General features: G+C 48.6%; 1 protein-coding gene across 1 annotated transcript in view; it reads right to left on the reverse strand.

Annotated features, from left to right (window-relative positions):
* The window catches only part of CSMD2 (CUB and Sushi multiple domains 2), a 616,901-nt gene that overhangs the window by 167,074 nt on the left and 426,328 nt on the right, over nt 1-23,499 (reverse strand). Inside the window, exon 25 of the mRNA XM_018046480.1 lies at nt 18,943-19,069. Within this exon, the coding sequence (XP_017901969.1) occupies nt 18,943-19,069 (127 nt within the window). The remainder of the gene's footprint in view (nt 1-18,942; nt 19,070-23,499) is intronic.

Genomic DNA, 23,499 nt, shown 5'->3' on the forward strand with positions numbered 1-23,499 from the left:
AGTACCTGAATGAAGAACACCTGTGACTGGGTATCTGGGCTAGCTCTCTCAGTGGGTTTGAAACCTGGACCATGTGGTCTGAGTCTAGACTCTTCTCCATTCCTGGGCTCCCTTCTCAGCCAAAACAGAATTCAACTTGAGGTACCTGGAGCGCAGCTCCTTGGCTAACCTCAGTTTTCAGTCTCAATTTTGATAATTCTTCCAAGGCAGGCTCCCCTTCATATTTCCTCCCCCACTCAAATTTCTTAGCTAATTTCCCAAATTTACCCTTTCAAGTTTCTCCCAATCCCATGGATACTATCGTTGAAACTACACACATTTGTTGATGGATTTGGGCGAATTGCTATCCTTACTTATTTTCCCAGCCGAGAACACTGTAGACGCCCTCACTTATTTAGGGCTTAGTTTATGTATTCTGGTCAGGCTTCACAGTTTTCCCCTTTGTACTCTTCCTCTTAAACTCATTTTTTCAGTTTTCAGCTCCATTGGGAGTAGAGTCTAATTACCAGTTACGTATTTGTTGTTGGATATGTGTGTGTGTTTCTCGTGTAAGTCCAGCAGGATTCAAGCTAGTTCCTGGATTTCTGAGATAAACTCTTTCATAGGTACAAGTGGAGCTTTCTCAGTACCAGAGCTGTGGGGATTTCTTCAGTGGCCATGTTCTAGGCCCCCTGGCAGGCCTCCCCTCCAAGGGCTTCTGACGGAGTGAAGACAGAGGGGCTTCTCTTCACGGTGTTTCATGGGCAACAGGTTGGCAGACTGGGGCCCAACACTTGACTGAAAGGGAGAAGGAGCCCCCCAGCAGGCAGAGCAGACAAGTGTCCTCCCTGTTGTGCTGAGCTGACCGTGGCTTCTCTGCTTCCTCCGTGGTCCGTGATGCCCTGGGAAATCGACACCACCCACCGGGGCAGACCGTGTGCTGGCCCTGTGGTACTGCTGCATGCTCTCAGGGAAGGGAGGTTCTCATGGACCAGGCGTGTCAGGGGATGGAGGAGGAGATGAGGCTAGGAGTCTGGGTGGCGTGAAAGGGAGGGTGTCTTCTTTGGATGCAGTAACGCAAACAAGACCCAGAGGGGAGGTTAAGGTGCCTGGGAAGAACGGGGACTCCCACACTGGACTTCCGGCGGGGTGAGGATGTCATGGGGACAGAGCTGGACTGAGAGGGACCCCAGGATTAGCTGGCAGAGTTTGGGTTTAATCCTCTGGTTAGAGACCGACTGAGGTCCCTGAGGGTGAATAATGGAATGAATGAGTGAGTGAACTGAAGAATCAATAAATGAAGCCTCAGGGGGGCCAGACTGATGGGACGTGTGAAAAGAGAGACTACGGAGACTAAGCGGAAATGAAAGAAAACGTATTCATACAACAACCGCCGTGTCCAAGGCAGTTTCAGCTGATCCCATCTAGTCCTCACGGGTATCTTTACTTTGTAGGTAACATCACATCCTCTTTAAAAATGAAAATACTGAGGTTCTGAGAAATTAAATAACTCACTCAAGGTCAAGGGCTGGTCAGAGAGCAAGCCAGAACCACATTCTATAATTACAGACCAGGTCAGAGCTTGGCACTTGCTCTCTTTCCCCCGACAACACCACCTGCACCTTCAGAAGGAAGAGGCTGTGCCGAAAGCCAGGCCTGGCCCCGTCGGTGATCAATAGTTTACATGTGAACCAGACATAAGGTTAAGGGGCTGATATGCAAGACCTGGAATTAAAAGTGCCAGTTCATTGCATTCAGCTTAACTGGTGTGATAATCAGACAAAGTCAAAGGCTTGGCATTGATGAGGTCAACAGAGGTGAGAGGAGGAGACCCGAGGCGGAGGAGGGGCCTGGGGTCCTTTGCAAGCAGAAGCCACGCTGCTTGGCAACGGAGAGGAGAGAAACTGAAGTTCCAGACCTCTTGCTGCCTTTGTTTATGTAAACACCTCCTGGATGCTGGGTGCTGGAAGATAAAGGCAAAGAGGACAGACAGGGTGCCCTCTTCTAGTTGTCTCTGGAAATGGACAGTCCTCCAGCACACACACACAGCCTCATCAGAACGGCTGATGGCACACTAAATGGAGGAAGCAGCGGAGCACTGAGTTAGAGTCATCGGGTTAGACAGGCTGGCCGGGAAGACCTCTCCAAGGAAGTGACATTTAAGGAAGAGGAAAGGCTCAAAGGGAGGCAGCCACGTGACGAGCTGGCCAGGGCAAGAGGCGGGAGGACGCTTTCAGTGGATAAAGGGCAGCACAGGCAAAGGCTCCGAAAGGGAAGCAGCTCGGAGCATCAGAGCAGCAGAAAGGCCATCGAGGCTGTCCCTGGCCCAGGAGAGGCAGGCAGAGGCCAGGTCTGCTGGGGCCTGTGGGTTGGAGAAAGTGTTAGATTTTATTCAATGGATGAAGGAATGTCATGGAAGGATTTTAAGCTGAGGCCTTCCAAGGTCCCATTCACATTTGAAGATTACTCCTGTGGCCGAGTAAGAACAGCCTGGTAAGCGCAACATCGGATGCAGGGAAATTAGCTCAGGGGCTACTCCAGGTGCTGGTGACCTCTTTCATGATACATCCTTGAAGCTAGTCAGGGGCTTGGCCAAGCCAACCACATGTATTAAGACTCTTATTGAAGACATTTTTCATCCCATAGAAACCCAAGTCTAATAAAATGCTAATTAGAGGTTGTTGTTGATAAGGGTACTTCTGGACCCAAGCAGACATTTGGGTTTGCCTAAGCAGTCCCCCTGCAGGTGACCATCCAGTCTCCTGGCTTCTTCAGTACTGAAAATCGTCTGGGGATCCCATGCCCACCAAGCTGTGGGAAGGTGATCCTTCATCTTGACGCCTTGCCCGTTTGTGCACTTGTTTCTTTGGGCCTCAGACACGACACCCGGCACGGAAGAGGGAGGGGCGTGCACATCACGCTCTGGGCTGAGAGCTGCCCAACTGTGGAAGGCTGTGTCTTTGCCCTGGAGGCTGCCGCTGTTTATTGAAAGAGACACCCACAATATAATAATACGTGCAGGAGGTGCTAAGTGCGTGGGATAAATAAAGTGCCATCGAAATAACCGGAGGAAGAAGAGAGCTGATCCTGTGCTGGAAATCTATGTGCCAAGTACTTTGTGCGTATTGTCTGATGTGCTCATGGCAAGCCTGTGCGCTGGAGCCCGTTTTTTTGCCATCTTGCTGAGGCTGGAGCTAGAGTCCCCAGGGGTTAACTGGGATGACTTGCTGAGGGCCAGGGGTGCATCAAACAGCTCATAGGGTCAGAGGTGGTATTCAAACCACATCTGTCTGGCACCAAAGGCCTTTCGTTGTCTTCTAATTGAGAGAGGCAAGGGAAACTTCAAGGAGGAGATGTCTTTGAAGCCGTTTTGGAGAAAGAAAAGCAAAGCACAGGGGGAGTGAGACAGGAAGATGACCGGGAGAGCGAGAGAGAACGGTGTCACAGAGGCAGACACAGACAAGCTAGTAATTGGCCTTCCTGCACCCAGATGCTTCGCTGCCCTTTCAGTCCACCTTTTCGACCAGGGCCGGCTGGTTTTTCTGGACCGCGTATCTGACCAGTCATTCGCCTTTGCCTACAGAGTACAGGCAGGCTTCCTAGGGGGTAACTGCCTCCTCCCCTTCCTCTCAGTCTTCACGCATTTCTCTTCCTTCTCTGGCTCTGGGGACTTCCTGCTGCCCAGATGTTTCCAACACCTGCATGTTCCCTCACACCACCTGTAGTGGCTTGCATGGTCTCCCACCAAAAGACCTGTTCAAATCCCAATTCCCCGTCCCTGTTAATGTAGCCTTATTTGGAAATAGGGTCTTTGTAAATGTCATCAACTTATGATCTGGAGTAGGATGGGACCTGAGTCCAGTGCCTAGTGCCTTTCTAAGAGAAAGGAGAGGGAGATTTAGAAACAGAGGCATCAAGGAGACGCAGGGATGACGCCATGTGAAGATGGAGGCAGAGATCGGAGGGATGTGTCCACATGCCGAGGAAGGCCAAGCATCGCTGGCAGCTAACTACCAGGAGCTGGGAAGTGACACAGATCCTTTTCTAGACCTACCAGAGGCAGTGTGACCCGATGCACACCTTGGTTTTGGACTTCTAGGCTCTAGAAGTGTTTGAAAATAAATTTCTGTTGTTGTTTAGTCTGTTACGGCAGCCCGAGTGAACTAATACACCATCTGACTAACGTGTCTTAGTAGAAACCCCACCTCCAGCCAGGGAGCTTTTCCACTGGCTTCTCCATATCCTCCCCGGGGCCCCAGTCTGGTGGGATGCTCCCTCCGTGTGCTCCTGTGTATCAGAGCCAGCCTGTCTCACTCACCTGTCTTGCTGAGTTCCTTACCTGCTGTGTTAGTGTCTCCTTCATGTCTGTATCCTTAGCACCCAGGACTAGGCCTCATCTACACTAAGCTTCTGGTTTGGTTGAACTGATGAATTCAAGAATGAATGGCTCATCAGCATTCAGAGACACCCACAGTTCAGCCACCTCACCCACAGCCCTTGCTGTGTGTATCCCTTGACGAGTGGCAGCTTCAGTCCGACATGCTAAGGAAGATACTTCTTTCATTACAGGCTCCGACATCGCCCTTTACCACCCACATCCAGCCCCTGGAATCTCACTGCTACGTCTTTGGCATCCTGTCACCACCAAAGAGACAGGACCGACTGCATGGACCCTGGGCCAGAGCTGACTTTGCTTAGAACCAGGAGACACACAGATGCTGCAGCCATGGTCTCACACTCTCCAAGCGCAGCTCTACAAGCCTTCTGACCAATACGCACACTTCTAGTCAACGGATCGCAGCTACTGGGTGCATATACATGCCGGGCACTGGTGATACAGGCAAGAACATGGCTTGTTTCTGCCCCTAAGTGTGGTGTGATGAGCACTATGGTACAGATAGGCAAAGAGAAGGCCCCTACCTCAGGCCGAGGGGTGAGGCAAGGCCCCTGGAGGAGGGAACAGCTAGGCTGAGTCCTGCAAGATGAACAGGATGTGTCCAGAGAAGGGGTTGTCAAGGACTGTGACAGGAAAGGGAATGGTCAAGCAGAGAAGAGAGGCTGCTCAAGGACTTGGATGGGATGGGGAGATGGGCACGCCCAGGACACTGCAAGTTCTCCAGGAAGACAAGAGCATGCGTGCAGGTGGCTGAGACCTGAGGCTGTGGGTTAGGACAAATCCACCCAGTGAGTAGGCAGTGTGAGCAGCACCCAGGGAAGGGCGTCCTGGAGATGCAGGGTGTTAAGGATGAACAGAAGAAGAGAAACCCATGAAGGTGACCCAGAATGAGGAGTGGAGGAGGTAGAAGGTAAACCAGAAAAAGGTACATCCCAGGGAGTCAGGAGAGGCGACAGTGTCAGGGCAGGACAATGCTGTCTGAGCTGCGAAAGAAGGCAAGGCGGGCATGGCCCCTGGGGTCCTGGAGAGAGGAGTTTCCATGGTGCTGGGGTAGGGCTGGGGATAGGGACCTGGGAGCCCCGTTCCCACAAAGGAGGGCCTTTGGCATGCAGCCTGGGCCATCCTGAAAGCCGCCAAGTACACCAGCTCAGCTCACCAACCCCGCGAGTCTCTTTCCCATTCCCCTGGGGGCTGCCTGGAAACTGCTTGCTTTCTCTCTGGGGCTAGATCTTCATTTCCGATTGGCTGACACTCTTTCTAACTCCAGGCTGCCAGGACTGCAGGACCAATTCCGTTCTGGGGTTTTTTTTCCTACGGAGTCCCACTTTCCACCACAGTGTCCTGACAGCAGGTCCCCAGGTGAGGGGGTCCCCACCTGACCCCCACTCCCTCACCTCTGCCCACCAGTCTACCACTGAGACTCCCCCTGGGCTTTGTGGGTAAGGCTCATGACACTCAGCTTCAAGCCCTGCCAGAACTTTCATCTCAAAAGCTAGGAGAGCATCGAATTGTCATTGTAGGAGGCTACACTCCTCAGATGCTGTCTGCAGGCAAACTCGAGTCTGAACTTCAGCTCTCAGTTTCTGAAGGAAACTTCAAACAGTGGCCGTTTCTTGGGGACTTCCCACCTCCATCATTTGTATCCATCGCATATTAGAAAGATGCATAAACGAGAAAAGACTAAAAAAAAAAAAAAATCACAGCATCTTTATGTTGATTTCACTTGCCTTCCAACTAGCCCCAGAATACAAAAAGGGTTTCGGGTGCTTTCAAGTCATCACCACTGCGTGAACACAGTGGATGCTGTACCAAGAACAGTCATAACAGCGGGTTATCAGGGGAAAACAGCATGAGAAAGAACAGCTGCTGCAGGGGGAAGGGGGGTCAGAAATCACTCCTGTCCCCAAATGAGAATGCAGCTTAAATTATCCTCAGTGACACTGGAAATTACAATAAGAAAATAATACTTGTTTTACAAAATGCCCCCCTCTGAGCTATGGCACTGCAAACCAACAATTAAACCATGATGATAATAGCAGACAATAATAATTAAAGCATTGTGCCATCCAAAGAGCGAAGGCTGAGAAGACGGACCAAAGCCCAAAGCATGCATTGGTGTCTAGAGCGAAATCAGAGGCCCTCCTTTCCTGCTGCCAGCTGGTCTTCAGCAGACACAAAGGTTCTTCTTTTGTTATTTTCCGAAGTGAAAAGGAACAGGGTTTAGGTCACTGAAGAAGCTGCAGTGACTGGTGTTCTGGGAGGTCAGGGCTGCGTGCAAACGCACTTAAGCTACTGCCTCGTGTTTACTTGCCAAGTAAACTTGGACTTGTTCTCTCGTCATCATCACCCTGTAAATGAAGGCTCTGCGACTGTCCATCGTTAACCAGAACCTGCCCTGGAGGCATCAGGGATTCTTTGAGGGCTGGAGCGTCTATGTCCTTCTTGGAAGAAATGTTTTCCATGAAACGAAGCTCTGCTTTCTCAAGAGGCTCTAACAAACTGGCTATGGAGTCAAAGACTTGGGTTCAGAGAGTTAATACTAGTACTTGAGAGTTAATTGAGTAACCTGGCAGAGCCTTAGTTTACTCCTCTGTAAAATGGCAGTAACATTATCATAAAGTACCTAGCACTGTCTGATATAAGCATAAAATCAAAAAATGGTAAAATCACCTAAAACAAATTCCAGTTTAGTTCTATTTATTTATTGGACGCCACTAAGAGAGGTGCATTAAAGTCTATGATTGTCAATTTCTTCCAGTTTTTCTGACAGATTTTGCTTTATGTTTTCTTGTTAGGTTAAGCGAAAGTATTAGTCGCTCAGAAGTGTCCGACTCTTTGCGACCCCATGGCCTGTAGCCCACCAGGCTCCTCTGTCTGTGGGGTTTTCCAGGCAAGAATACTGGAGTGGGTTGCCATTTCTTTCTCCATCTTATTAGGTTATTTGGTGCATAAAGATCCATGACTGTTGGCATAATTGTGGACTAAGCATTTTATCATATTTTATTCTGTGTGTGTGTGTGTGTGTGTGCGCGCGCGCGCGTGTGTCTCCTGCGTTAGCAGACAGATACTTTACCACTGAGCTACTAGGAAAGCCCTATATGTAGGCAGCACCTGTCTGGGGTCCCCGTGTTATATAGCAACTTCTTTATTTATGGGTGTTTTCAGGCTATTCCTTTGCCTCAAATTTTACGTATTTTATGTTTATTCTGTTTAGCGGCATCTTTCTCCTTTACGTAACTTGAGAATCTTTTTCTTACAACATGGAAGTTTAACTCGTGGGACCAGCTCATGGCTCCTTGCAGCTCCCTGCCTGCCCACAGGCTGGTCAGCAAATGCTCCCCACGTAACTGTAGCGGCTTCCTTTTCCTGGGTACCTTCCCCTCAGGGCCTGCCTCTGGGACGCCCACACGTCAGTTTGCCCACTCCTTCTGCAGACTCTTAGCTCAGCATTTCAATCTCACACCCTGCTCTCCCCCCGACCTTGCTTCTAGGCTGATCCTTCGATCGCTCCCCACTCTCTCTCCCTACATTCCTGAGCTCCTGCAGCCTTGGCCTCTCCAGGGACCACCTCTTCTCTTCCCATCTCTCCTACCTCACACCGTGCAGTGGTCAGACAGAAGGGAATTTAGACTCATTATCAGAACTGATACGCTTGCTCTTCAAGCAGTGATGGTGTTATGTGTCCGTCGACTCATGCTTCTTCTTCCTGCTGGGCACACCTCTCTTATGATTAGGTGAGCTGGGAAATGTCTTCTGGTTAATGGGAAATGGAGGAAGAGCTGACTCTTAAACAAATTTGTTCCACTCTCTAATGCTTTTTCTTCCCTTGCTCCGTCGGCCAGATTTGAGGGTGCACTGGAGGATGGTGAGGCTCTCATGTGGAAAGAGCCTGGACCCTTGAATTACTCAGTGGAGGAGGCATCCCCACCCACACATGCCCAGGGCCCTGCTCCCTGCATGGGATTGTGAAATGAGTGAAAAATGAACCCTAATTGTGTTAAAACACTGAGATCTGGGGGTTGTTTGTTACATCAACTAATTATTGGGCTTCCGTGGTGACTCAGATGGTAAAGAATCTGCCTGCAATGTGGGAGATCTGGTTCAATCCTCGGGTCTAGAAGATCCCCTGGAGAAGGGCATGGTAACCCACTCCAGTATTTTTGCCTGGAGAATTCCATGGACAGAAGACTGGTGGAGCTCAGTCCAACACTGAGATTTGGGGGTTATTTGTTACATCAGCTAACTATTACTGCTGACTAATACAGGTTTGTTTCCATCATTCTATTTTACGCTTTTTGTTTATTATGTTTTCTTGCTATTTCCTTTTTTCTTGGTAACATGTCTTGGTTTTCACACTTCCTTCAGTGATTTGCAAAATATACATTTTGTTTTTAATTCTACTTTAGGCATCTTTAAACATTTTCAAAACTATCCCTAAACTGGCATTTTCTCTAATTATCAAATTGAAGAAAAATCATACAACATTTCATTCTCCTTTATGTAAGACAAAAAGGCTAAAAAGACTTTACTTTCCTCTCTGATTTCCTCCACTATCAAACCACTAATAATACAAGCAGGGACTAGAGACTCAAATTAAATATCGTCTTTCATGGTCTTCAATTCTGAGTCTAGTTTTCCCCTACACATCTGTGCAGGCCAAAAATTACATCTGCTTTAGTTTCTCCTGCAGCTGCTGTAAGAAAGTACCATAAATGTGGTGACTTCATGAGAATCTGTTCTTTCACAGTTCTGGAGGCCAGAGGTCTGAAACCAGTACCACTATGCGGAAATAAAGGCTTCTCAGGCAGCGACAGTGGTAAAGAACCACTTGCCCATGCAGGAGATATGAGACGCAGGTTCGATCCCTGCGTTGGGAAGACCCCTGGAGTAAAGCATGGCAACCCACCCCAGTATTCTTGCCTGGAGAATCCCCATGGACAGAGGAGCCTGGCGGGCTGCAGTCCATGGGGTCATGATCAAGCGACTTAGCACACATGCTGAGATCAAGGCGTTAGCAGGGTTGCACTCCCTCCAGTCTCTGGAGGAGAATCTGCTCTTTGCTTCTTTCCATTTCTGGTGGCTGTCAGCATTCCTTGGCCTGAGGCTGCATCATTCCAATCTCTGTGTCTGTCTGTCTTCACATCACCTTCTCCCCTGTGCATATAAAATCTCCTCTGGTCCCTTCTTATAAGGATGTATATGATTGCATCGAGGGCCCATCCAGATAACCCATGGTAATCTCCTCATCTCAAAACCCTTGATTTAACTACATCTTGCGCAGATCCTTTTTCCCAATGACGTAACGTTTATAGGCTCCAGGATTTAGGAACTGTTAACTTTGGCGATCTGCTGCCTTGTCTTCACAAGTTTTTTCAACAACTAGGGTGGGCAATTTTCTGTCGCTCTTGGTCATATTATATCCTGGCTGAATCAGTGATTCCTCAAAGGCTTTGGCCTTTGATGTTACAGAGAAGAAACTTTGAGAGGGCTGGAATAGTTTTGACTGTTTGTTGTAAATGGCTGCTTTATCGGATGAGGGCTGATTGCGTGCATACCTATGTGGCTGTGTTTTGTCAAATGCTTGTAGCTATTTATTTTTATTTTTTTTGAAAAATAGAAGTGTTTAATTTTTCATCGAGTTGTATCTTACTCATTTTGCCTGGAACTCAGTGAGTCTTTTCGATTCACCAAGGATAAGAGGAGTTTGCTGTCATGCTGTGTTTCATTGCAACTTTCTGTTAATAGTTCCATTTGTTGATTACTCTTCATCTATGCTGCCTGGACTGTGCTCTGTCTTCAACATTGAGCAACTTTTCTTTCATTCCTTCCTCACCTTCACCCATTTTCTCTGCAGTTTCAGAGAGATTCGCCAGCTTGTCGCCTATTTCAACGCCTCTATTTCTTATAAGACAAATACTGTGACTACAAATTTTAATTTTTATTGCGTATTTCGTTTCTTTTCATTCTTCACTTGTCTTTGTCACTGTCTTTCCAGCTCAGGAGCTTTCCTCCTCCATTTTGCCATTCATTTTCTGCTACTTCTCTTCCCTACTTCTGATGCTTAAACAAGAATATTATCTCGGACTTTCCTGGTGGCTCAGTGGTAAATAATCCACCTGCCAGTTCAGAAGATGTGGGTTCAATCCCTGATCAGGGAAGATCCCACATGGCGTGGAGCAACTAAGCGCATGCACTACAAGGATTGAGCCTGTGCTTTAGAGCCTGGGAGCCACGACTACCGAGCCCACGTGCCTAGAGCCTCCGCTCTGCAATAAGAGAAGCCATGGCAACGAGAAGCCCGGGGACCAAAACTAGAAGGAAGCCCCTGCGTGCGGCAATTACAGGAAAGTGCAACGAAGACTCAGCACAGCACCCCCCACCCCCACCCCCCCGCCAAATACAGCATTATCTATACACCCATTTAAAATTTCTTCTGCCTCCTACGGTAAAATCTTTTCAGTGGAAAATGGTTCTCTTTTTAAAAGAATGGTATGTTTTAAGTGGCATCACAAGTTTTTAATTTAATTTTTGCTTATTTATTTCTTGAAAGGGAGAGATATATACTGGTCCAACATGGCACACCAACAAGATTTGCATTTCTTTGGTTGAACTGTTTATTCTCTTCCTAAGAGATGCTGGAATTCATTTCTGGGCTTCTAAACTGGCAGTTAAATTGATGTATTCTGGCCAATTCAACTATTCAGTGAAGCTCAGCTGGATTATCATCTTTGGATAATTTGAAGTAGTTTGTATTTCTTTTTCCAGAGGTAACCTATGAGAAGCTAAATTGCCAGAGAGCATCACCATTCTGAAAGCTATATTTATACCTACCAGGTTACCTACATCCTCTCCTTCAAACACTTTTGAGCTCCTTTTGATTATTCTGTGGTTTGCTGAAACCGTAAATCTGACAAAGCAATACCCCATTGTGTTTGTGCTTATCTGTTCAGTTCCTTCAGGAGGTCAGTTCTTGCAGTGTGAGTACATGGACCTTCTCTGTTTAAGGTTTGACTTACTGTCACCACATGAAAATAAACCTTCTGGAAGCTGCTAAACCAGCAGCCACGATTCCTGGCAAAAGCTGTGAACAGAAGCTTGACTTCTCGTGCTTCTGCCTCCTTGGGGCCAGCTGCCCGCTTGTTGGGTAAAGGGAAGCCACGCTGACCACAGTGGGGGATTGCTGCTCTCTGATTGATACGAAACTGCAGCAGGGGCATCTGGGCTTCAGGCACAGCCAGATGTTTCGTCTAGTCCAGCATCCTCCCAGGAAGACAAGCTCCACTGGGCAGCAGTAATGGGTAATCAAAACCATGGCCCCCTCTCTCAGTAATCCCACTGATTCATAACCAACAGCCAAGAACAGAGTTTCCAGGTTGCCCTGGCATTAATCATCAAGAAGCACATCCATAGTTAAAAATCAACAATCTAGGACTATTAGCCAAATAAGAACTTTATGACTAAATGGGCATTAAGAGCGGAAATCAGAGCTTCCAGGAACAAGGGGTTCCTCCACCCTCCAAGTGCCCCAGATCTCCTTATGGAAAGCATACCAGCAAAGGACTGTGTCTTATCCCTGCGTGCCTTCCCTTCTTAGAGCCAGCCACACAGAGCTCTCAGCCTCAACTTATACTCAGTTCTCCTGAGTGTAACCAGGACGCCTCGGATAGTTACACTCGATTCCTGCTTGGTTCTCCAGCTAATGCATCCTCCGCAATGCTGCCACTGAACCGCCAAAGTGGAGAGACTATCATGACCAGCAGACGATGAGCTCTTTCAGAAGCAGCTGTGCACACCCACCCCTTCCTCTCTTTTACATGCCTGGAAGCGCTTCACTTCCACGCTGCATGGCGAACCACTACTGCTCTGTAATGTGTGGCTAGAATAGCACCTCCTCTCTGTAACACCTTGCCCCAAGCTGCCGCCTGGAATTATGGACTGACCTTGTAAAGGCTTTCTATTGCGCTTGCACATACTTCTACATTAGCATTTATTTCATTATATAAGAATCTAAGTAGGCACTATAGGCAGGCTTACATGTATTCCATTTCCAAACCTCTCATCTGTCTTTACTATTAAAACTGTAAAAGCCAAACGAAACAGATTTCAGCCAGGCACGGCAAGTTCAGACTAACGAAATGTAGGACGGCACCTGTAGGTGGCGCAGAAGTAAAGAATCTGCCTGCGGATGCAGCGGAAGCCGCGCAGGAGGGTTTGACTCCTGGGTGGGGAAAATCCCCTGGGGTAGGGCAACCCACTCCAGTATTCTTGCCTGGGGAATGCCGTGGACAGAGGAGCCTCGTGGGCTACATACAGTCCAAGGGGTCGCAGAGTCAGACACGACTGAGCACGCATGCGCGCGCTCGCCTGCACAGAAGAAAGTTCGCTCCCTTTGCTCTTCTCTCTTCTTTTAGACTGGAATGCAGACACAATAGCATCGTCAATGGACATGAACCTGAGCAAACTCTGGGACATAGTGAAGGACAGGGAGGCCTGGCATGCTGTAGTCCATGGGGTCGCCAAGAGTCGGATACCGGATACGACTGAACGCCTGAACAACAGCCGCAGACACAATGCCTGGAGCTGCAGCGGCTGGCTAGGTCACTGTGAGAATGATCGCCTAGGGATGCAAGGGCAAGAAGAAAAGCAATGGCATCCTTAGCAGCTGTACTAGGTCTGGATGGGACCATCAGATGCTTTTTCCAGGAGAAAAGTGAACCCCCATCTGCTGAAGCCAGCTTTAGTCAGTTTTTCTATTTCCATTCTTAATAGAGAAATTTTCTATCTGTAAGATCGAGATCTTCAAGGGAAAAGACTGTTTCTTATTTATATTTATACCCTCAGCACCTGGCAGGATGCCCAGCACTGAGTAAATGTTCCAAGCTTCTAAATGAACTGAGTGTCGTTACTGTCTTCAGAATATTCCAGTGGCTCCTCATTATACTGAGGAAGCCATTCAGAGTTCTCGTCTTGGCATTCAGGGTCCTGCAGAGCCCTCTTTACCCACACATCTTTATCTCCCCACATCCATCCACATCAGCCGAGTGCCCTTTCCTCCTTTGTGGACATCCCCTAATGTCACTCCCCTTCCCCTCCATTGGAATGTTTGCCTCTCCGCGTCCAAGCAAGCTCTGCTTGTCTTTCTTTTCTCCATTACTGAACTTGACTTGCAGTCAATTACAGCACCTGGCTTGTCTTCGAGGTACCAGTTTATTTGCCTGATTTCCCACTAGAATGTGAACCCCCAGCAGACAAGGACTGTCTGTTGTCTGGTCTTTGTGTTTCCCACTGCACGGCACCACACAGTCTGTGGCACAGAGAAGGTTCATAATGTCCTGGTGTGCTAAATGGAACCAATCCAGGGTCAGAATGGTAGACCAGGGCCAGACAGGACGGGCTTGAAACTTGTACCACTGGGTTACCGTGAGACATTTGTCACTCCTGGGCCTCAGTGATCCCATCTATAAAACAGGGACCATCATAGCTGATCCAGAACCTGGTGTGCTATAGAGACTGGAGACACATTAAGCAGAGGGGAGAATCAGGAGCAAAAAGGCTTTGCCTCCCTCTCCACTTGTCATCTGAGCTGGTCCACTGATTATAAAAAGGAAAGCTGGAACCCAACATTGCAATCTGAGAAGAGGCCCCACCCACGTGGGCTGAGCTTTCCGCCCTCTAGGTGCTGATGGCATACTTAGGGGTGACATGCAGGCCGCAGCTCACAGGTCTGCTCTCCTGCTGTCAGCGGCCAGGCCTGGACAGAGTTTGTCAGCCAGCCTCTCCTGTTCTTGGCTCTCAGGGAGAAACATTCTGTCAAATGCCTCCCCCATCCTGTGCTCAGGGGCCGGTATGACCACCAGCCCACTCCTGTGCACATCCAGGAAGGGCCCACTTTCCTGCTTGGGTCAGCCTGACCATGAATCCCTGCAGCCACCTACAGGGTGTAGTTCCTCCTGGGCACTCCCGGAAAGGGACTCTCTTCGCCCAGCTTGCTGGGGTAAGGTGACAATAGATTCCTCTGGTCACCTCCAGCACTTGGTTGAGGCAGGGGCAGGGTGAGGAGAGGCACCTTCAGGCCTCTGTCTGAGCCCCAGGGACAGTCTCATGGGCTGGCATACCCAAGGGAAAACCTGTGTGACACCCACCCCCACCAATAGCATGGCACCTGCCATCTGCGACTCTCAGGGGTGACCTGTCTCCTATTGCGCTCTGGGATGCCACCTGGGTCGAAAGCACAACCCCCCCCACCAGCCTATGGAGGGGGATTTTCTCCATATTTGGGAATTTTGCCCCAGGCACTATTCTAAGTGTTCAGACACATTAGCTCACTTCATTCCCAGAGGAGCCTTAGATGGTAGGTGCTATTTTAATTGCCAAGTTACAGATAAGAGAACTGAGGCACAGGGTGCCTACTTAAAGGATTTCACAAGCTACAGCGCGAGTAAAGAGTGGTAGGTAGTTTGGTGGCCGACTCTGGCTTTCTGCTGCAACTCGATACCAAATGCAAGACAACTGGGGGGACAACCGGGACATAAAGATAATCAGCTCTTCCAAGGAACGCAGCTGAATGATCAGCCCAGATGGCCCAACTGCAGAACGCAGCTGATGTAGGAAAAACAGGAGCCATTGTAAAACAAAACATAAATAATGTTCTCCGAGAGATGCAAGATGACAATACACTGATAAAAACAAAAGTGGGCTGTCAAGAGCAATCTGAAAACAGAAAGCGCAGTTTTCTTGAAATAAAGATGGAAACAAAAACAAGATTTCCAAAAGAAAGAGGCAGGAATAACAGAATAAATACTGTTGAAAACAGAATTAATGGAAACACAAGATCACTGGCAGAATGAAAATGGGATAGAGATCTATCAAATCGCTAGAGGAGAAACAGAGCCAATTAAATCAAATCAGCTAACGATAGGAAGAGTTACAAATAAAACAATAAAAAAAGCATTGTATATTTTGTTTGAAAGAAAGCATAATACATAGGATGTAAGAGAAATGTATAAAATCCTTTCTTTTAAAGGGTTTCTTTCTTTTCCCTTTCTTCAAATATACACAGAACACAAATAAGAAAAAAATTCAAAAAGTAACAAGGGCACAGTGTAGTGAAAGTGGAATTGATTTACAAAATCGTACAAAATGTGTAACTTAATAACTTTGAAACATTCTTAAATACTCAGCTTATAAAGAAACCTAAACTAAAATTATAGACTAGACACAAACCCAGATGAATAGTCTATATGGAAAAAAAAAAACTTCCTCAAAGAAAAATATACAAAGAACTTGAAGCAGCAAAAACAATTAAGTACCATTTTCTCCATTAAACAGGTAAACACTGTCAGGATCGACAGCATCAAGAGACACAGAGCGGGGAAGCAGGCTTCTGGCAGATGTATACATTACTGTAATAGCTGGAGGGAAATTTGAGGTCATGCATAAACATTTGCCTTCTGAGAATCTATCCTAAGAAACTAATTGGACAACTGTTCAAAGATTCATGTGTAAGGGTGCTTACTGGAGTGAAAAAGTGAAAATATCCACTTTATCAATAGCAAAGTAGTTAAATAAATTATGGTTGTACAGACAATAGAATTCCCTATAACCATCAACCAGGATGGGGTCGATCTATATATATTGACATAATAAGATGATGGTATGTGGGTAAATGGTAAAACAAAAAGCAAGCTACCGAGCCACTCGAAGAGGTGATCTTGTTTTAGCAAGCACGATTATTGCCTTTGCTCTCGGTATACGCCAGCATACAAAATGCCTAAGAGGGGAAGTCAAACAAGTGGGTCTCAATGGCTCTCTTATGAAGGGTGTACGGAGAAAGGAGTAAGATGATGGGGACTTTTGATTTCTACTCTGTAAACTTTATAATTTTTTAAAACGAGTATTTGGGGACTTCCCTAGCTGTCCAGTGCTTAAGACTCTGCCTTCCAATGCAGGGGGTTCAGGTTCAATCCCTGGTTGTTGAGCTAAGATCCCACAAGACTCATGGCCAGAAAACCAAAACATAAAACAGAAATAATGTAACAAACTCAATAAAGACTTTACTGAGTGGCCCACATAAAAAATCTTAATAAGTATCTCTTTTTTAAATATATAAGCATTCTATAAAGATATTTTCACTTAAAAAATAATGATGAAGCCTTGGGACTTCCCTGGTGGTCCAGTGGTTAAGAATTCACCTTCCAGAGCAGGGAACGGCATTCAATTCCTGGTCGAACTAAGATTCCAGATACCGCAGCTAAGCCAGCGCACCACAGCTGCTGAGCCTGCGCACTCTAAAGCCCATGCACCAAAAACAAGAGACGCCCACGTGCCACATGAACACCCAGCACAGCTCCCCTAAAAGATAGTAATAATAAGGAAGTCTTCCTCTGAGTAAGGGCACAAACACCGAAAGGGCTGTTTGTGTCCGTCTAAAGGTGGTCTGCCTATGAATTCCCTTAACTTGGCTGCTGGTGGTTCCAGGGAGGGGTGGCAAGGTGTGGGGGTCAGTGAAGGAGAGAGGTGGCGAGGGACTGAGAGCAGGCGGGGGGACAGGCGTGGTGGATGCTGCAGACGCCTGGCTGGGACGGCAGGCTGGGCGAAGGAACGGCAGGAGGAAGGGAAAAGGGGACCGTTGCTCCGTCCCCATCTTTCACCTGCTCTCAGTGCAGCTGGGAAGGAAGCCCTTCTCTTCTCTTCTCCTTTGAGGCTGTGAAGCACCAGGGAGCCTTTCCAATGGGGACTGAGGTCACATTTATCCTTTCCCAGCCATTCCCCACCTTGGCGTCCTCACACACCACCCCAGCAGGCCCCCTCTAGAGTTCCTGCTGTCTCTGGAGAGATTATTTCCTGTTTATCTGGATTCTCTCTTTTGGAGAGCTAGGAGAGGATCCTCTGGTCTTCCCCCCAGCCCAGCTCACGCCCACCATTCCTCTGAGTGACAACAGTTCTCATGTCTGCCCAGAAAGCCCGTCACTGATTTCTGGTGCTCTCCTTGCCAAACTCCATGATCTCTCTGCTCTCCTTCCAGCCTCCTCCTAAACCTTAATACCTGGAAACTAACAATGCATGTCCTGGGGATGCTCAGGTTACAGTATCATGGAGGAGATGCACGCCCCAGTACTTAAGAAGCATCAGGATGCCTACAATTACCTTTGTGTGATTCAGCAAAAGCAAAAATGAGGACAGAAAGGAAAGAAAAAAGAGCAAATCTGGTGGCATATTCACAGCAGCTGAATCCAGTGACAGGGACAGAGGTGCTCAGCAAACTGTTCTTTCGACTTTTCTATTTTATGTATTGTGTGCTACATAGCAAAAGTGAGGAAACAGAAGCCTCAATTTCCATGTTTCTTGAGGAGAGTGAGACTGGCTGGTGCAACTCCTTGATGAAGGTCCCCTGAACTCATCCCTTCCTCTCCCCCATCGCCACTGGCGGGGTTCAGGCCTCCTCGCCCCAGTGACACTCTGGAGAGAGCCAGCCTCCTCCTCACTGGGCTCCCAGCCCCCATCTGTCCTCTCTTCCATAGGCTGCCAGAATGGGACCACGGACCACAGCACCCATGGACCTCCACACCGGGCCACGTGCAGTCTGCTCCGCCAGCTTCATTCCCCTCTGCAGCCCACCCCTCCACCCAAGTCTCTGGCCATGTGGACCCATGCCCAGCCCCTTGAGTCCGCCCACCGTCCGGTCACCTCTTCTGCCTAGTAGGCCCTTCTGTCCTGCCAGCCTTCCTCCTTGGCTACAGGACCACCTCCTCTCCACCCGGCATGACTTACTCCAGTGTCACCATTTCCAGGACGGGACCATGTCCAGACTCTGGCCTCCCGTCCTGCTGTTCAATCCCCTGCCCACTCCTTCTACCACCTCTCACCACATACACAAGCATCTCCTCTTTGGGACTCCAATACGCAATTCCTATTAGGCATGGATGCGGAAAGGATGCTATATTTTGAGGAAATATGTACAAAGTGCCGGACAGCATGCTGGACTTTTGTAACTATTCCCTCCACAGTCCTAGAGCACAAGCATTTTTGTTGCCATTTTACAGATGTGAAAACTCAGATTGAGAAAGGGAAGTGATGTGGGGTGAGACTGGAGTAGTAGGCAGACTCTCACTACCATCATAGAACCATGGTTAAATATTTACTGTGTTTCAAGCACTGTGCTGAGCACATGGCCTACAATGGCTAATTGGGGTTTCCTGTCCTAAGAAGCCAGTATTATAGCCCATATACCCCAGAAGGAAAGGAGGAGAGACTTACCCAAAGTCCTGCAAACGGTAAAGGGCAGAGCTGGGATTCAAGCCTGTGCCCTCAGCTACTGTGCGGTCACTGTGTCACCTCGGCAAGTGCCTCGTGTGAACTTGGATTGCAGCCCTGTGATGCTCAGGCTGGCCTTTTCTGGTTTTCCACAGGCTCTGGCCTGAGCCTGGGGTCATAGCGATGACTGTTTATCACAGGGGCCTTCAGGTGAGGTGGGCAGGGCCAGCCACTGGCTAGCGGACTGGTAAGGATGTTGGTGACGAGTCCCTTGAACGGCTGGCAGTGGTCAGTTTGCCAGCCCTGACACTTACCCAATGGTGCAGCCGGCATCAGCCTCGATGGTCCAGACGCAGTTGAGGTTGTGCTCGTAGGGAGCTGGATACCCAGGGGACAGCACCTGCCCCAACACCTCTCCTCTCACTGTCCCTCCACACTCGGCTGAAAGAAATCCCAGAAGAGTGAGTTTCAGGGGGCGACCTGCGCACAGGGGCACCCCCTGGCTCCTCCTGCCTGTGTGCAGGGCCCCTCTTGTTCATCCCAGGTGGCTGAGCACAGCATAGAGGAAGGCTCTTGGATGAGGCTTGTATCTGGGATCTATAAAAGCCCCTATAAGTCAACAATGAAGAGACAAACAGCTTGGTTAAAAAGTGGGCAAAGCGTTTGAACAGACATTTCTGCACAGAAAGTATACAAATGGCCTCTGAGCACATGAGATGTGTAACATCACAGTCATTGGGGAAATGCCAATCAAAACCACAATGAGGCCCCACCTCACAGTCTCTAGGATGGCTGTAATCAAAAAGACAGACTAACTAATGTGTAGGTGAGGATGTGGAGACACTGGAACCCTCAGCTTCCAGTTTCCAGCTGGTGGGAACACAAAACGTTACAGCTGCTTTGGAAAACAGTTTCCTAGATACCTCCTCAAAATGTTAGACATAGCTACCCAAGGGAAAGTGAAAGTGTTAGTTGCTCAGGCGTGTCTGACTCTTTGCGACCCCATGGACTGTAGCCCGCCAGGCTCTTCTGCCCATGGAACTCTCCAGCAAGAATATTGGAGTGGGTTGCCATTTCCTTCCACAGGGTATCTTCCCGACCCAGGGATTGAACCTGGGTCTCCTGCAGTACAGGCAGATTCTTTACAATCTGAGCCACCAGGAAAGCCCCAAAGCTACCTAATGACCCCAGCAGTTCTGCTGTTGCATACACACCCATGAGAAATGAAAATGTAAGTTCAAATGAGAATTTGTACACAAATGACCATAGTATCATCATTCATAAAATCCAAAAAAAAAAAAAAGGGAAAAAACCCAAATGTCCATCGACTAATGAATGGATTAGCAAATAAGGTATATCCATAAAACAGAATATTATGTGTTCCTAAGAAATAAAGAGGTACTGCCACACAGTACAACATGGATGAACAGAATGTTGAAAATATTAGCTAAGTTAAAGAAGGCAGGCACAAAAGGCCACATACTGTGTGTTTCTATTTATATAAAACATCTGGAACCAAAAAATTTACAGAGACAGAGAGTACGTTTGTGGTTGCCAAGGCCTGAAGAAGAGCAGGCAGTGGGGAGGGATTGCTAATGGGTTAGGGTTTCTTCTGGGGAGACAAGATATTCAGGAATCAGATTGTGGTGATGGCTGTACAACCCCATGAATATACTAAAAGGCAACTAAATGGGCCAACTCTATGGTATGTGAAGTCTCTCTCATTAAAGTTATTTTAAAAAGGTCCCTGGGGGTTCAGCTGATGGCCCACTCTATGAGCAAACTCCTTGAAGCTTCCTGGAGGATGTGCAGGAACTCAAATCTGGTCATTGACAAGAACTGGTCATTGACAAGACGTTGCATTCTTCCTCCCAGAGAACTTGTGGTCTAGAGGAGGAGATGGCCGCAGTGTATGCCCAGGGCCCCGACCGGGCCATGTTCATGGCAAGCGGTAGCACAGAGGTGGAGGTGACCAGTTTCCTCGAGTGCAGGGTCGGGAGAGGTGGGGCGGGTGGGAAGAGTGGAATGGAGAGGCCCCGGAAGAGGACACTGCTGACAGGGAAGAGCACTGCAAACCTCCTGGGGCTGTGAGACAGCACGGCGGCTTGAGGGACAGCATGTGGGATGGGGCGTGGTGGGGAGATGGGGCTGAGGAGCTGGGCGAGCATCCTGCATGGAAGGGCACTGCACACTCGGCTGTTGCCTACTTCCTGTGTTAGAAGAACCACAGTGCTTATGCACGTGAGTAGAGTCATCACTTTTACACACTTGCCTATTAGAGAGAACACGCTGGGAGCAGTGTGCCGGAGCACAGAGGGGTGGACCTGGAGGCGGGGACCCAGTGAAGAGGTCCGCACTTGCCATCAGAGCAGCCCGCTGGGTCAGAAGCGGGGGACCCCCTGGCCTCCTTCCTCCCCATCGTCTAACCCGCCTCCGAGCCCCTGGGTCAGAAGCGGGGGACCCCCCAGCCTCCTTCCTCCCCATCGTCTAACCCGCCTCCGAGCCCCTGGGCCTGAACCTCTGTGATCCTTTTCACACCTGACCCCCTGCCCCCATTGTTAAGAGTGGCGGTTCTGTCCCTTACCATCTCTGGGGGGACAGAGTCCCCAGCCCCCAGCAGTGCCACCAGAAGGATCCTTGTAAAATACAGAGTGGCCACATCCCTGCTTAGGTTAAACCCTCCTTCCCAGGGTGAAGTCCATACTGCTTAGGGGAGCCCATTAAGCCCCCAGAGGGCTCCCTTTGGCCTTTCCTGGCCCTCTCCTGGCACCTCTTGGTCCAGTCAAGTATGATGAACTCCACAAGCCCAGGCACACTGAGCCTCTTCAGGCCTCTCCTCGGACTCGCAGCTTGACAGCATCTTCCGCATGAGACTCTCCCCGCCCCACGCGGAGCTGACATTGTCCTCTTTGGTGTCTCCATTATAACCTGAGCAGGATCTTATCATAGCCTATATATTGTCACCCTGCTTATTTAACTTCTATGAGTACAGAATATGAAATGCAAGGCTGGATGAGTCACAAGCTGGAATCAGGACTGCCGGGAGAAATAACAACAACCTCAGATATGTAGATGATACCACTCTAATGGCAGAAAGCAAAGAGGAACTAAAGAGCCTCTTGATGAAGGTGTAAGAGGACAGTGCAGAAGCTGGCTTAAAGCTCAACATTCAGAAAACTAAGGTCATGGCATCAGGTCCCATCAGTTTATAGCAATAGATAGAGAAACAGTGGAAACAGTGACAGATATTATTTCCTTGGGCCCCCAAATCACTGCAGGTGGTGACTGCAGCCACGAAATGAAAAGATGCCTACTCCTTGGAAAGCTATGGCACACCTAGATAGCATATTAAAAAACAAAGACATCACTTTGGCCACCTGATGAGAGAGCCCATTCACTGGAAAAGACCCTGATGCTGGGAAGATTGAGGGCAGGAGGAGAAGCGGGTGAGAGAGGATGAGAAGTTTGGATGGCATCACCAACTCAATAGACATGAGTCTGAGCAAACTTCAGGAAACAGTGAAAGACAGGGAAGCCTACTGTGCTGCAGTCTATGGGGTCATAGATACAACTTGGCAACTGAACAACAATCTCCTTTACAAGACTATACACTCTCTGGCAGTAGGGATCTTGTATTACTTATCTCTGTACATCAAGTGCCCAGCATGGTGTTTGGCACATTATGTGCTCAGGTGCTTAGTCATGTCTGACTCTTTCTGTGACCCCATGGACTGTAGCCTGCCAGGCTTCTCTGTCCATGGAATTTTCTAGGCAAGAATACTGGAGTGGATTGCCATTTCCTTCTCCAGGGGATCTTCCCAACCCAGGAATTGAATCAGTGTCTCCTGCATTGCCAGGTGGGTTCTTTCCCACCAGTGCCACCTGGGAAGCCCTTGGCATCTTACAGATACTTTAACAAATGTTTGTTGAATGAATACATGGGAAGATAGAAGATCAAATGAATGACAGAAGCTTATTGCTTTCCAGGCAAATGACTATGAAGGGTCTGAATCAAAGGAGCATGAGTTAAAATGAAGAGGAGACTTGCCACAAAACTTCTTAGGAAAGATCTGATTAAGCAAGACCTTAGAAGAGGTAAGAAAAGATAGGGTCAGGGCCACAAATGGGAGACTGACTTTCATCTGTTGCTACAAAGGACCCGTGAAGCATCTCTTGGGCCCCATGGCTTAACACGAGCCCGCTAAGGCAGGGCAGGGGAGGGGTCCTTCTGCAGTGAGCCTGCTCAGGAGACTGGACCCTTTCTTTCAGCATCACTACCCTCGCGATGATGTTGGGATGGGTTGTGCCAACCCAACTGAGAGATGCAGGGCTGACAAGCCTGGAACAGGGAGTAAGGTGTGGGTGGGAGGATGAGCTCAAAGGAAGCCTGTTCAGCTTCACAAGTAGCTCAAAGGGTGGGCAGGACATTATCCATGTTCTGGGCTGGAGCTTCCTTCCATATTCCTGATGGAGCAGCCCCTCCTGCATCCCAGAGCCACATGTTTGGAGGCAGCGGCACCAGGAGCATTTCCTCATGGACACAACTGCCTCTTTCCTCAGGGGTCGCTTCATCTGGGGACTGGAAGGGGGCAGGGGCTGAGCCTGGGGGCCAGCAGGAAGCAGATTTAGCAACAAGACCCCAAGACTCTGGTCTTTCTGATCTTCTCTCGGATCTCCATCCTAGAGCCCCAGCTGCTTCGTTTGGGCTGTAGCATCCACCATGGACCAAGAAACCATCTGCGTGTTGCAGCTGTAGCAGTCATCTCTGACAGGCCACGATCAAGTCCACACAATATGACATATGCAAAAATACACACACACAATTCCAAACACACAGCCTCCCTCCCCTACATGGTGCCTGAGGGAGTCTC

The sequence above is a fragment of the Capra hircus genome, chromosome 3 (assembly GCF_001704415.2).
Source record: "Capra hircus breed San Clemente chromosome 3, ASM170441v1, whole genome shotgun sequence".
NCBI classification, from domain to species: domain Eukaryota; kingdom Metazoa; phylum Chordata; class Mammalia; order Artiodactyla; family Bovidae; genus Capra; species Capra hircus.